This window comes from Palaemon carinicauda, chromosome 4 (assembly GCF_036898095.1).
Source record: "Palaemon carinicauda isolate YSFRI2023 chromosome 4, ASM3689809v2, whole genome shotgun sequence".
Classification (NCBI taxonomy): Eukaryota; Metazoa; Arthropoda; class Malacostraca; order Decapoda; family Palaemonidae; genus Palaemon; species Palaemon carinicauda.
The window spans coordinates 75,642,197-75,658,241 of record NC_090728.1 but is presented as its reverse complement, the minus strand read 5'-3'; the positions used below and the strand labels follow the sequence as shown (position 1 = coordinate 75,658,241).

The 16,045-nt window shown below is 39.0% G+C and overlaps 1 protein-coding gene across 2 annotated transcripts in view; it reads left to right on the top strand.

Annotated features, from left to right (window-relative positions):
• Window positions 1–16,045, top strand: part of LOC137640017 (translation machinery-associated protein 16) — a 166,278-nt gene that overhangs the window by 141,569 nt on the left and 8,664 nt on the right. For both annotated transcript variants that reach the window (XM_068372376.1, XM_068372377.1), the window contains one exon: window positions 1,850–1,998. In XM_068372376.1, coding sequence (XP_068228477.1) covers window positions 1,850–1,998 — 149 coding nt within the window. The remainder of the gene's footprint in view (window positions 1–1,849; window positions 1,999–16,045) is intronic.

Sequence of the window (16,045 nt, the reverse complement as noted above, 5' to 3'; positions counted from 1 at the left end):
CACAATCAATCAATCCTGGCCAAAACTGAGTATAATAATTCTCTGGTACACTTCCATCAGGACGGCATTGCTCGAGCCCAAAAAATTAATTTTGACTTAGGAAAAATCTATTTTTGGGTGAGATAACCATGTTGTCCTGATGGCCCGCCTGTTACTTTTCATCCCCTTCCAATTTTCAGTGTGGCACCTCACATCATACGATGCTGCTCCTGGAATGGTTCAAAAGGAAATGTGTTAGTTGTAGCACATTGAGGTCAGGGGTTGTAACGAGACTCTCACCCACATATCCTACCCTATCCCTTATCCATTGAGACAAGGTTAAATCTATTTGGGGAAGGATAACCATGGCTTGTTATTAAAATGTCCCTGATTTATACACGATATCTCTCAGGATACTCGCTCTGGAGGTTAGAACTCTGTGATACCTCTATGATAAAATTCTCTGGTGTATCACTCTTAGAAATATCCCAAGTAGAAAGCTGCCATTAAGGAACTTCCATTAAGACGACATGGCTATCTTACCTAAAAATAGATTTTTCCTATGTCAAAATCCATTTTTACACTGACCATAGATGCAAAGTAGCACAGTTATGGATGGAGTTCTTGAGCAGGATACTGATGATGGCTGGCAAATGGTAGCATTTTTCAGTAAGAATTTATCTCAAGCAGAACAGTAATACTCCCCCCTTTAACAAAGAGCTGGCAGCCTACTGTAGCATTTGGCATTTCAGACACGTACACCAACAGTGGCAATTTATCAGTGATACAAGTATCTGAAGGGCTGTCATACCCTGAGATAGCAGCAAACCAAAAAAAAAAAAAAAACAACAAAGACCTACAGTGCCTCCGGCAGGAAAGTTCTGCCCTTTCATGAAACGATTTTATCATAGATGAAGGAGAGACAACCATTACCTGCAAAACAAGTACTGGATGTCCTTGATCCTATCTCCCATGAGTTTTAGGAGGAAGACTTTCAACCTGATGCATAACCTATCACACCCTTCAGGCTGCTCCACTGCCTACTGCCTAACAGAGCTATAAATTTGGAGGGTAATATATTGACATTTAGAAATCAGCTTGCAAATGCCTTCTCTACCATGCTCATATTTACATTGGCATTGTGAGACCCCTACACCCCTCTGAGGGATATAAGATCTCTTTTCCCCATCATCGATTGAAATACCAGATGGCCGGAGGCAACATCTGTCAAACAACAGATGGTGGAAAGCTGCACAAAATTGAGTCACCAAACATGGAGTTCACCAATACATAGCCAGTCAATACACGTCAGTCCTTTGGAGTTCCCTCACCCCAAACCTCGGGACAAATTTAAACTAAACGACAACATATTACCCAGAAGCTAATGGCATGGTCAAGTATTTCCATCGGTCCCTTTAAGCAGCACTCGCTACCAAATGTCAGGATCAAAGATGGAAAAAGATTTACCGTGCATCCTATTAAGGCTGAAAATAGCCCCATACACAGCCCTCAACACTTTACTGATGGAGGTTTTCCACATAAAATCATATTTTAAACTTTCAATTCAGATAAATCAGATAGTTTGGTTCCTATAAAAAAGATATATCCAAAGTATATACCAGGTGTGCAGAAACATACCTTGATTGTAATTGTGTACATTTTTAGATGTAAATGTTTCCTTCCACCTTTCCACTCACGAGGAGTGGCTATATGTCAGTTTTCTGTGTAAATAAATTAGTTAATCTCAGCCAGTATTTCCATCCAAGCCATGACCAACAAGTTATCATGTAAATATCTTCTTAGCTTAAAAGTACATATGAAAGGTTGTGAAATATATGAATATTACTGTAGCCATCATCTTAATTTCCAGGTATATAGATCGTAATTTGGAAGAGCTCGAGCAGATATCCTTGAAACAGAGCATTGGTGGAAGAAATTCTAATCAGCATGCCAGTCGTAAAGATCGAATAAATATAACTTATGAGACTGAAACAAATCTATTCAAGGGAGCAGGATTTGGTAAGTTTTATTGCTCACTGAGTGCTTTTTCTCCACAGAATTTTCAGTTGTTCTAATACAAAAATACAAACCCTTGTTCTTTATTATGGATATATGTTTCAGCTCTAGCTGGGATTTAGCCATAAAACTTTTACGTAAGGTGTCAACAGCCCTTCGCTAGTTAGTGGGGTTAGTTCCTCCGCCTTTGCTTTGACTATGGTCGAATGTAGGCATCTCATCTCTCTCTTCCGGATTAATTCTTTTTGAACTGGCTTTGAAATTTTAAAAATTCCTCTCACTTTACAGGTGCATTTGGATTTTGGGACTGCGATCATGTGGATTTGCCCTGACGTATCAGCCCAACACGTTTATGTCAGTCATAGAGAAAGATCATCACCAACATTGCCCTTTGTGCAGATGATACTCCTGCATGGAGGCTTCTCCTCGCGCTGAGTGTGATGAGTAGTATGTTATGTGGTGGAAGAAGAAGTCTAAAAGCGATTTTTTGCCCTCGGGTTTATCCTCAAGGATGGAGAAGTCCTACGCCTCCTACATTCACACCCTCCTTTTCCCATTTTCTTCCTCTGAAGGGCAATCGGACAAGAGCAATGAGCATTGGACCCCCAGACAACTTTCAGGGTTGGCAGACCCTGCTGCCTCCATTAGCGAAACAGCGAAGCCTTCCACCCCTGGAGAGTCTACCTCTCTTGATGTTTTGCGTCAGTTGTGGGATCCTTGAGAAGTGCTGAAAATTGTGGCACAGCAGTAGCGCGCAGCTACCTCAGTATGGTCGATCTTGACCTTTCCCCTCTAGCCGCTGAAGGGTAATCCCTTTTAAGAAAAAGTGGCATTTTATTTTCATGATCTCATTTTGTTTACCTAAAGCTCTCCATCCCATGCTTATTCTTCTTTTAATTTTGGTCTCATGTCCCTGGCAAACACGTAGTGTCTGTTCTAAGTACGTGTACAGGTATACCTCACCTTACGTCAGTAATTGGTTCCAGGAGAGGCGACTTAAGTTGAAAAACGACAAATTGAATTAACTTTTCACTAGCCTGAACCACAAATAACCATACTTACTTCTGTATTTTATCTCTAAATACAGTTTGAATAGTATATAGTTAATAAGAATTTATTTAAGCTTACATACAAATAAATTTTTGTTTTTAATGTAGCACTAAAAAAAAGGTAATCTGATTTTTCAAATAAATGTATAGCCATACTTGTGCTGTAATTGTAGATGTTTACAATTTAGCATGTTTACAGTGTCACTAGTTTGTGGCAATTAAATAATAATTAATGGGAGGCGGGAAATTAGACGACTTTTACATTGTGAAGGAAATTTATTGTCTAAGTTCATTTGCACAGAAACATGAGCAGAAATCTTCTTCACAGTGAATAAATTAATCTCTTAAGTAAATCACAACAGAACTCTAAATCTCTCTTATTACATAACAGAGGAAATATAAGTCTCTCGCTGACTTTTTAAATCACTGGAACAGTTTACAGTAGAATGCTCATAATTTGTAGAAAACAATGAATCACTTGTAAATTACAGACACACTTGGGGAGAACGGACTTAGAGGGGAAACGGTTAAACTACTTTACAAAGACATATAATATTGGGCATCTTGTTGTGTATCAACGCAGCCATGCCTGAGATAAGCCTACCACGGCAGATGGGGCTACTAAAGGTTGCCCACTCATGACTTGAGCTTGACCTGAGCTTGAATTCAACTAATTACCCTTGTCTTCCCAGCTGTTCTTATGGCCTGCACATTGCTGGGTGGTCTGAGAGCTTGTCTTGCCTCTGGATAGCGGTGGCAGGTGCTGTAACCGCATCTAGCCGGTTCTTGCCTCCTTTACGTCCCCTCTCCCCAGTGTACCTGTTGACATGGAAACAGATTCAGTACACATGTGCTTGGGTCAGCAGATATCTAACAGTGACAGGAAATCGGGATAAAATGATTTGCACACTACCCAGGAACGTGGAGATGAGATCATAGGTCGGCATCCGCCGCCTTACTTCCTGCGACTTAAACTAACCCAGTTAACGGCTGTTTGGCATTTGTCTAAATTCTCACGAATAATTTACTTTAAACCCTCTATACTGTGACAAATCCCCCTCCACCAGACTCATCATTCACCTCTTTCATTTCAACTGACTCTAATCTGGTACCCTTTAAATTTAAAATTCATTCATGCTCCCATTTAACTCATTTGACATTACTTTCTCAAAATAATTTTTAACAATGCTCGGCGTCATGACTCATACCGAAGTACTATAAAACAAATCACTTCTGACACTGTAACTAAAAGAAGTTAAATGCAAGGTCTTTAAATTGTTCACGTGACAAATTACTAATTACTTAACAACTGTTGGCAACTGAAATTACTTTGACTATTACGTTAATAAACTCACCTTCATTAATTAGGATAATCTCAAAGACTTGCAACACTGGTTTACCACTGTCTTTTTAAAACATCTCATAATGAATTAAGTAGGCTACTAATCATCGACTATATGGTGTGTGACGTTAGAACAAATATTGCGACATGAATTTCCCAAATTATCAATGTACCTAAATTACATTACTTTCTCCTGAATTTTACTAAGTAGATGCTTAAAGAGGACATCATAAGAACTTCATAAACTAAGTTACAATCTTCTTAGATTCCAGTTATGACTCAGACATTTCTTCTTTCGAATCAACCAACTGTTATCCTTGTTAATGCAAAATTGTTTGAACGGGTGACCAAACTTCTTTTCCAAAAATCACATCTAACACGTTTGGCAACAAAGGTCCTAACTAACAAGAACAAATTACTTTAAACTAAAGAATCCATGCAGTGAAAATTCACAGTTTACACAGCATAAAGAACAATTTCTTAGTTATCCACAGAGCAACAAAATCAGTACTATTTTGTTCTTTTAAGAAAAGAAAAATCAATCTTTACTCAAAGCTTTAACACAAAATATTTTACTCGACTCGTTACTTTCTTCAGTCAAAACTAGTGTTCTTCATTTTACTTTAACATTACATAAACAAAATGGAATTACAACTTCGTTATTCTACACACTTTTACAAAATCTTACAACAGATTTGTTAAACTTAGAAACTACGGATTTTATACCATGTTATTTAACTTATGTGTGCCTTGATTGCTATGGGTCGCCTTGGGTCCTTCGTCCTACAGTTGCTCTGTGAGACTTCTTCCAATATTCAGGAGGGTCCTTGGCTTTTTTCGGCCCGCTGTGTGTGGCAGAGCGCCCGCAGCTGTTGATCCAATGACAAATTCCTCCATTTACGAGCACTCAACTGCTCCTGACAATTGGCTGCTAGGGCCCCATAGAAGGGTCCTGGTCCGCCATCTCGAATGGCGAGTTTCGATGTTGTTACTCCTGCGATGGTAAACTGAACATATCATCAGTTGTGGGCGTACAGTCTTCGTTTCCCACAGGAACATTGCCGTGTATTGCTCTTGGGGACTAGTGTGTTTCCTCACAAATGGTTCGTCCCTTGGGCGTCGTTGGCTGTACCGGCCCACCCGTCTTGGCAGAAGGGCGCTAAGGTCTCTTCCCTGCTGGTCCTCCGTAGGTGACTGGTTTACGCCACCCGTCTTGGCTTCTTGCTTCTCGTGTGTGTTCGTTTTCCTCTCATTTTTTTTTTTCTTATTTCATTATTGTTCACGTCTAAAGTCAATTTTTGGTAGCTGCTGCACTCGGTCTTTTGCTCAATATTATACTTATTTCTCTTCATCCTACCATAAGGCCACCAATTTTTCACTAGCTTGTGGCAATTAAATAATAAATGATGGGGGTCGGGAAATTAGACAAATTTTACATTGTAAAGAGGATTTATTTGCTAACTTAATTTTCACAGAAACATGAGCAGAAATCTCCTTTAAAATGAATTAATGAATCTCTATAAGTGAATCATCAACAAAACTTTAAATCTCTCTAATTATATAACAGAGGAAATATGAATCATCAACAAAACTTTAAATCTCTCTAATTATATAACAGAGGAAATATAAGTACTTCGCAGACTCTTCATTTGTGAATATGGTTTACTCTAAGATAGTATGAAATAGAAAGATTTTGAAGGTTAAATAACAAATTAAGTATTAGAATTATTTTGTGATAGTTGTTGCACTTACCAATATTTACATTCAATACCTTGTTTACATCACGTACGTAGATGGCTGTGTGTTGCCAGCGTCAACAGCTGATTCATCTGTTGTTCAATACCCATTTTAAAAGGAAATTGATCGAGAGAGTGTTGAAATGTGCTTTTCTTTTTATCAAGGATTACATGATAGGGAGGAAAATCATATCAACAATACTCTTTTAACTATATGTGAGCATAATTGTGATACCGTCATGACCTTGAAAACAGCTGACAACAAAGCCAAAATAAAAACAATCAGCAATTAGTGTTGTTGAAATACATCTTGAATTGATAATAGAAAAGCATACAAAAATGATTTAACGGATTTCAGATAACATCGAAAACCAGGATTATTTTAGACATATTTCAGTGCAGACACATTATGCTATCAGCTAAAGCTACAGATCAGCTGACGAAATTGAATGACGTGTTGTAATCCCAGCCTACAATCAATGATACATTTAAGCGGGGGCATATAAAAATTAGAATAGCGCCAACGTTATCCCTGCGTGTCGTAAGAGGCGACTAAAAGGGACGGGACGAGGGGGCTGGGAACCCCCTCTCCTGTATCTACATCCTGTGAGACAGCAACAAAGAGATGGAGCTGGGGGGAGAGTGACTGCTTCCCGCACTCTAGTTTTGGGGTGTATGAATGTGCGTGGATGTAGTACGATAGAGAGTAAAAGATGTGAAATTGGAAGTATGTTTAGGAATAGAAGGATGGATGTATTGGTCTTGTGTGAGACGAAGATAAAAGGAAAGGGTGATGTGATGTTTGGTGAAATGTCTGGTAGAGTGTCTGGGATTGAAAGGGGAAGAGCGAGAGAGGGTGTGGCTTTATTGCTGAGTGAATGGATGACAGGTAAAGTAGTGGAATGGAAGGAGATATCATCTAGGTTAATGTGGGTAAGGGTTAGGTTGGATAGGGAATGTTGGGCGTTTGTCAGTGCGTATGGGCCAGGCAGTGAGAAAAGTGAAGAAGAGCGGAATGAGTTCTGGAATGAATTAACTAGGTGTGTAGAAGGACTGGGGTAGAAGGAATTATGTAGTTGTCATGGGTGATTTAAATGCTAGAGTGGGCGCTGGAGAGGTAGAAGGTGTCATTGGGAAGTATGGCGTACCAGGTAAAAATGAGAGTGGGGAGAGACTGGTGGATATGTGTGTTGAGCAAGAGATGGTGATAAGTAATAGCTTTTTCAAAAAGAAAGATAAAAATAAGTATACATGGGTAAGAGTGGCAAATGAAAGAGTAGTAGAAAGGGCATTAATGGATTATGTGTTGATAACTAAAAGAATGTTTGGAAGATTGAAAGACGTGCACGTGTTTAGGGGTATGGCTAATGGTATGCCTGATCATTTTTTGGTGGAAGGAAAATTAGTTGTAGCAAAAGAGTGGGGGAATAGAGTAAGTGAATGTAAAAGGGAGCTAGTGAGGGTTGAAGAGCTAAAAAAACCGGGGGTAAAAAGTAAATATCAGGAAAGGTTGAAAATGACATATGAAAAAGTGAAAGTAAGAGAAACTGGCAATTTAGAGGAGGAGTGGAAGTTAGTAAAAGAAAATTTTGTTGGGATTGCAAGTGATGTGTGTGGCAAGAAGGTTGTTGGAGGCAGCATGAGGAAGGGCAGTGAATGGTGGTGTGAAGGTAAAAGTGGAAGAGAAAAAGAGGGCTTTTAAAGAATGGCTGCAGAGTAATAGCGTAGAGAAGTATGAAAAATATAAAGAGAAAAATGTGGAAGTAAAGCGCAAGGTACGTGAGGCAAAGAGGGCAGCTGACCTGAGGTGGGGTCAGGGATTGGGTCATTCATATGAAGAGAATAAGAAGTTTTGGAAAGAAGTGAAGTGAGTAAGGAAGGCTGGCTCAAGAATTGAAGAGACAGTGAAAGATGGAAATGGGAGGTTGTTAAAAGGAGAGGAGGCAAGGAAAAGATGGGCGGAATATTTTGAAAGTTTACTGAATGTTGAGGATAATACGGAGGCAGATATAATTGCTGTTGCAGGTGTTGAGGTGCCAGTGATGGGAGATGAGAATGAGAGAGAGATTACGATAGATGAAGTGAGGAGAGCACTAGATGAAACGAGAGTAGGAAAAGCGTCTGGTATGGATGGTGTGAGAGCTGAGATGTTGAAGGAAGGGGGTGTGACTGTACTTGGATGGTTAGTGAGATTGTTTAATGTGTGTTTTGTGTTGTCAATGGTACCAGTAGATTGGGTTTGTGCATGTATTGTACCACTATATAAGGGTAAGGGAGATGTGCATGAGTGTTGTAATTCAAGAGGTATGAGTTTGTTAAGCGTAGTTGGTAAAGTGTATGGTAGTGTAATGATTAATAGGATCAAGGGTAAAACAGAGAATGCAATCTTAGAAATACAGGGTGGTTTTAGAAGAGGTAGGGGTTGTATGAATCAGATTTTTACAGTAAGGCAGATATGCGAGAAATGTTTAGCAAAAGGTAAGGAGGTGTATGTTGCGTTTATGGATCTGGAGAAAGCGTATGATAGAGTTGATAGGGAAGCAATGTGGAATGTGATGAGGTTATATGGAGTTGGTGGAAAGTTGTTGCAAGCAGTGAAAAGTTTCTACAAAGGTAGTAAAGCATGTGTTAGGATAGGAAATGAAGTGAGTGATTGGTTTCCGGTGAGAGTGGGGCTGAGACAGGGATGTGTGATGTCATCGTGGTTGTTTAACTTGTATGTTGATGGAGTGGTGAGAGAGGTGAATGCTCGAGTGCTTGGACGAGGATTAAAACTGGTAGACGAGAATGACCATGAATGGGAGGTAAATCAGTTGTTTTTTGCGGATGATACTTTACTGGTTGCAGACACAGAAGAGAAGCTTGGCCGATTAGTGACAGAATTTGGAAGAGTGTGTGAGAGAAGGAAGTTGAGAGTTAATGTGGGTAAGAGTAAGGTTATGAGATGTACGAGAAGGGAAGGTGGTGCAAGGTTGAATGTCATGTTGAATGGAGAGTTACTTGAGGAAGTGGATCAGTTTAAGTACTTGGGGTCTGTTGTTGCAGCAAATGGTGGAGTGGAAGCAGATGTATGTCAGAGTGAATGAAGGTTGCAAAGTGTTGGGGGCAGTTAAGGGAGTAGTAAAAAATAGAGGGTTGGGCATGAATGTAAAAAGAGTTCTATATGAGAAAGTGATTGTACCAACAGTGATGTATGGATCGGAGTTGTGGGGAATGAAAGTGACGGAGAGACAGAAATTGAATGTGTTTGAGATGAAGTGTCTAAGGAGTATGGCTGGTGTATTATTATTATTATTATTATTACATGCTAAGCTACAACCCTAGTTGGAAAAGCAGGATGCTATAAGCCCAGGGGCCCCAACAGGGAAAATAGCTCAGTGAGGAAAGGAAACAAGGAAAAATAAAATATTTTAAGAATAGTAACAACATTAAAATAAATATTTCCTATATAAACAATAAAAACTTCAACAACACAAGAGAAAGAGAAACTAGATAGAACAGTGTGCCTGAGTGTACCCTCAAGCAAGAGAACTCTAACCCAAGACAGTGGAAGGCCATGGTACAGAGGCTATAGCACTACCCAAGACTAGAGAACAATGGTTTGATTTTGGAGTGTCCTTCTCCTAGAAGAGCTGCTTCCCATAGCTAAAGAGTCTCTTCTACCCTTACCAAGAGGAAAGTAGCCACTGAACAATTACATTGCCGTAGTTAACCCCTTGGGTGAAGAAGAATTGTTTAGTAATCTCAGTGTTGTCAGGTGTATGAGGACAGAGGAGAATCTGTAAAGAATAGGTCAGACTATTCGGTGTCTGTGTAAGCAAAGGGAAAGAACCGTAACCAGAGAGAAGGATCCAATATGGTACTGTCTGGCCAGTCAAAGGACCCCCTAACTCTCTAGCGGTAGTATCTCAACGGGCGGCTGGTGCCCTGGCCAACCTACTACGCACAGTAGATAGGGTTAGGAACAAACTGGTGAGAGTGAGAACGGGTGTAAGAAATGAGTTAGCAGCTAGAGTGGATATGAATGTGTTGAGGTGGTTTGGCCATGTTGTGAGAATGGAAAATGGCTGTCTGCTAAAGAAGGTGATGAATGCAAGAGTTGATGGGAGAAGTACAAGAGGAAGGCCAAGGTTTGGGTGGATGGATGGAGTGAAGAAAGCTCTGGGTGATAGGAGGATAGATATGAGAGAGGCAAGAGAGCGTGCTAGAAATAGGAATGAATGGCGAGCGATTGTGACGCAGTTCCGGTAGGCCCTGCTGCTGCCTCCGATGCCTTAGATGACCGCGGAGGTAGCAGCAGTAGGGGATTCAGCATTATGAAGCTTCATCTGTGGTGGATAATGTGGGAGGGTGGGCTGTGGCACCCTAGCAGTACCAGCTGAACTCGGTTGTGTCCCTTGTTAGGCTGGAGGAACGTAGAGAGTAGAGGTCCCCTTTTTTGTTTAGTTTCCTTGTTGATGTCGGCTAGCCCCCAAAATTGGGGGAAGTGCCTTGGTATACGTATGTATGTAAAAGTATATTTTGTCTGTAAAATTTAGCGAACATTTTCTAAAGAAACAAAGATTTTTCTGTTAAATCTTTTCTATGTGTGTGAAGTAAGAGAGAGAGAGAGAGAGAGAGAGAGAGAGAGAGAGAGAGAGAGAGAGAGAGAGAGAGAGAGAGAGAATATATTCATATGACTAATAATGATAGCTATAAAGAAATGTATGAAAACTATGATATTCTATAACAAATTAGAGAGAGAGAGAGAGAGAGAGAGAGAGAGAGAGAGAGAGAGAGAGAGAGAGAGAGAGAGAACATATTCATATGACTTATAATAATTGCTATAAAGAAATGTATGAAAACTATGATATTCTATAACAAATTGGAGAGAGAGAGAGAGAGAGAGAGAGAGAGAGAGAGAGAGAGAGAGAGAGAGAGAGAAGAGAGAGAGAGAGAGAGAGAGAACATATTCATATGACTAATAATAATAGCTATAAAGAAATGTATGAAAACTGATATTCTATAACAAATTGGTGCTGTTATTTCCATTCGTAATTTATATTGAATGAATTAACAAAATTACATAGCGCATACAGTATTCTTGTTAGTCTTGTGACTGGCTGATCACAACCAAAAATAAAAAAAGTATTTGTTTATTGTTAAAATGTTTTTGAAATTAGAAAAAAATAGTATGCAAAAATGTATTTTCATATGATTTTATATACGTTTATTCATATTTATTGTACAATAATTGGATTTTGTGCTGTTAATGATCTAAATGGTAGATATTTGAACTACCATCCAAAATTCCACTGTTTAGCTCTTAAAGACCACTAACTAATATAAAAACAGTCACAAAAGTTTCCATAGTTCATTAGCTAGGATTTTTGTTAATTATGTGAACTTTTAGTGTAATTGTAAGTATTTTAATATGACTTTGTATACTTTAATTCTTTTTGATTGTAAAGTAATATGTTTTATTTGCTTTTAACCCTATTCCAGTAATATTATGACTTCAATATTTGTGGCAGACAGACGGAAAATCAAACAAAATGACTCAAAATTTTATTTTTATTTCCCCATATATTATTTTTGACAACCAACGTAAATCCCAAACCAACTTAACTCGAGAAACCTGTATTTACTGAAAATCTGAGGTTCATCCATAACCCTTATTTGTTTTCTTAGCATTTTCATCAATTATAATATATATATATATAATATATATATATATAATATATATATATATAATATATATATATAATATATATATATATATATAAATATATATATATATATATGTATATATATATATATATATATATATATATATATATATATATATATATATATATATATATATATATATATATATATATATATATATATATATATATATATATATATATATATATATATATATATATATATATATATATATATATATACAGTATATATATATATATATATATATATATATATATATATATATATATATATATATATATATATATATATATATACAGTATGTATGTATGTATGTCTCCCATCCCAATGGATAATGAGACTTCGGAACATGGGTTTTTTCACTTTATTACAAAAAGGTTTGTGAATACACTTTACACAGCCCTATACTCTTCTGACGAGTACCTACTAGTGCTTATGATCGCTCGAGAGGTACTGCTTAACCCTCGGTAAGTAAATGCAATGTTGCTCTGTCAATATGCTGCATTGCTAGATTTTGGGGAATTCTCCACTGTGATGGAAATATACTGTCACCAATAGGCTTTCCACACCTCACATATGAGACTTGGCACCCGTCACCTATAACGGAGTTCGGTGATCGCGCCCTTCATTTTATGACAGTCATAGTACTCTTAAAAAGGTCATTAATCTCACTGTACAAAACACATACCTCTTCATATGTTTCATGCAAGAATTAAGACATTACTCCCCCCCCCCCCCAGCTCTTCACTCCGGGAGGAGGTGCGCACTCGCCCTCTCTAGTCTATGATATATGGAGGGCACTCCGACCTGGAATAGGGCATGGCATGTACTAGACAGAAAAGCAACATAAAATATATACATAGAAATCATCCAAAAAAATTGCAGACATCTTCCACAAAAAGAAACAATGAAATATTCCATGTAAAAATGTACTGTACACAATATAATTCAAAATCATTTCACTCCTTTCTTCTTATGACCTCTGAAACTAAAATACAGACTACCCAAAGTGAAAAAAGATCATATCAATATCAGTATTACACAACCTCATCAGTATCCTCCCTCAGGTTGTGGGGAATACGGGCCTTTTGGGCGGGATAGGGGCAGGAATAGACATTCCTTCATCCCTTAATTTTACTTGTCCAGGTGTCGGCACAATTTTGCAACACAACTCACCACCACCGTTTTGCCATCTTTAAAATCACTAGTACACTTGCATAAGTAACTAGCCGTTTTCCCGAGAAAATCATTCAGCTTCCCGCCCTTCTCTTATAACTCTAAGTATAAGGTATTCTCTTCTACACCCTCTCTAACACTGCCTTTCCTCGAGGCTAAACTTTAATCCCGTAGTCAAGTGCCCTTTCGGAACCGCCAAGGCCCCAGAAACCAGGAATCATATATTACATAGATAATACAGCGTCCGCCTGACGGATCACACCTGACCTATTTAACCTCTCTCTGTTTGTTTTTAGGTTCTCTCAGCAGTACAGTATGTCATACGTATTGTTACACTCAGCAAAATTATCACAACAATTTACTTATACATTAAGCACCAACACAAAAACACATTGTTATCATCAAGTGTATTTAGAACACGTCAAATGAAGAAATGAGGTCTGTTCAAACAACAACAGCAGCAAAAAAAATAAAAAATCCTACTCATCAACTCCAGGAATGTTGCGTATGCAGGGATAAAGAGGTACACTTTGATTGCCACTTTTGAAAACTACCTCTTCAGGAACCACATGCATATGTTCCTGATGATATTCAGACATGACGCCATTAATAATGCTTTGTATCACTACCGTGTTAGATTTAACCATCTTTACTCAATATGGACCCAAATACGCTGGCTCTAGTTTGTGTTTCCTAGGTTGTAATCGTTTCAAATACACACGATTGGCCACAAATATTTTTACCGGTGCGGTTTTGAACCGACTCATACTTTGAGCTGTGTTTTTCCTAAGCTCTTTGCAGAAACCTTTCAGTGGTGTTCATTACTCTCCTTAAAAGATTTAGTAAACAGATACGGTATTGCTCAGTTGAATAATTTGGTAACTGTTGCGAATTAATGAGTGCCGTATATGGTTACACAGGATCTTGTCCATACACTAAAAAGAAGGACGTGTTCAAAGCTAGCTCAGCCGTAGGAAGCATGGAGTGCCAATGATAGGGATCATCAGCCACTAAGTAACATGAAATTCACACCACCTTCCTATTATGTGATTCCACTTAGCCGTTAGCTGGAGGCCTATGTGCAGTCACTTAAAAGTGTTCAATTTTCACCAAGTCCTTGACCGATTTCACCACCTTATTTATAAACTCGAGACCATTATCACTTATCAAAATTCTGGGGCAACCAAACCTAGTTGTGAAAGAGGACAGCGCCTGGGCTAATAAATTTTGCTGATTTATCCAACATTGCATAAGTATGAGTGTAATGAGTAAATGCATACATATATATACTTATGTTGTATTATACCAGTAGGAAATAGTCCTACCACATCCATATGCACCCTATAAGATTTTTTGGGCTCAAGCCATGTCATCCTGATGGAAGTTCCTTAAGGTAGCTTCCTAAGGGATATATGTTCTACAGTGATATTCCCAGAGAATTTTACCTTTAGGTATCCAGAATTCTAACTCCTGGCGCAAATATCCTTAAATTTTCTCTCAAGGATATCGTATAATATCAGAGGACGTGTTCTTGACACGCCACATAGCAATCTGCACCCCTAATAGTGTTTACGCTTCGAGGAGGTGTGGCAGAATAGAAGGGGAGCCGTATCAAGGTTACCCCCATTCTCGTACTACTATTGAGTATGACAACAGCGCCATTTCCACGATGGCGGACATTCCTTGTTCTGTAGCGATTTCGCTCAGTGGTATTCCCCGTGGATGTAACTTTTCGATCGTTTTACAGGATTATGATTATGCTTTCTCCATCTTCTTCCGCCTCTGGAAAGTTGAGTATTGGGTCTTTACTATGAGTATATTTTAGCTCCTGTTTCACAATGAAATTAGAGTAATTTATTGTGCCTAAGAGCTAGGCCTATTACTGGAGGCGCCATGGGCGCCGTCGTTCGTTAGGCATGTGTTATTTAGTTAGCAGAATGAATTCCAGTTTTAAAAAGATTTACTTAATTATTTTAATTATTTAGCTATTTAGGCAATTATACTCGTAAAGATTTTAATAATGTGCATAATTTTCCTTTTCCATGTCGATCGTATAGTTAGAGTTTCGGTGATTTAGGTAACCGAGATCTCGTCTAGCCTAGGTAACCTAACCTAGGCGTTTTATTATATGTTCAGACATTTCCCCGGTTACCCTCGTGTATTGTTTTTTCAATTCAAGTGGAGACTGATACCTCCTAGAATTATATGAAACATTACACGTCTCCATGGAGATTTAAGGGTAATCTCTTTTCCCTCTGAGTGTAGCTTCAGGCTACAACCCTAGTGGCCGTGCCATGAATTTTATTCAGACATGACTAGCCTAGGGTTTTTCTGTCTTTTCCCTTAAACCGCTGGTTGTGGTATACCAGCAGGTTTTGGGATTTAGCCAGAATCTCAAGAGTATTTAGTCTTATGTCGGCGACCTGTCGGCAGGACGAATGGGTTGTAGGATACCATCATTCCCCTACCGGCATTGGAGGCTAGCCCTCCCTAGCCGCACTTGAAGTTGAGGTAGGATACCATCTTCTCCTTGCGACTAGAAGACTAGTCCTGTGCCGCAGTCCCCTAGGCTGAAGGGTGATATTCTTCTTTTGCCTAGGATGACGCGGCACTGGAACTCTGTTTTCTCCCTTGTTGAGAGGAGGCGGCAATGCCGCCATCCCCTTAACTGTATCGGCAATCTATAGGGTGGAGAACTGAGACTCTCCTGTCACCTAGAATTCTGCCGATACTGAAACAGAGTTTCTTTTGAGAGGTGGTAGGACTGACAATTTTGCCAGTTCCTTTCACACGCTATACAGGACCCTGTTCCCTACCCCTCTGTCCACTTTTGATGGCCTAGCCATTGTCTTTCATTGGGCCGGCATCTTGCAACCTTACCATTGCTGGTAGGTTGCCGGTGCCGGCCAGACTCCCTCTCTAGCCATGACAACTGTCGGCAGCCATGTTGAATGTCAGTAACCATGGCTGGTGGCAGTGCATACTGATGGCAGCCACATCATCTGTCGGCACCTATGGTCACTGCCGGTAGCTGATGA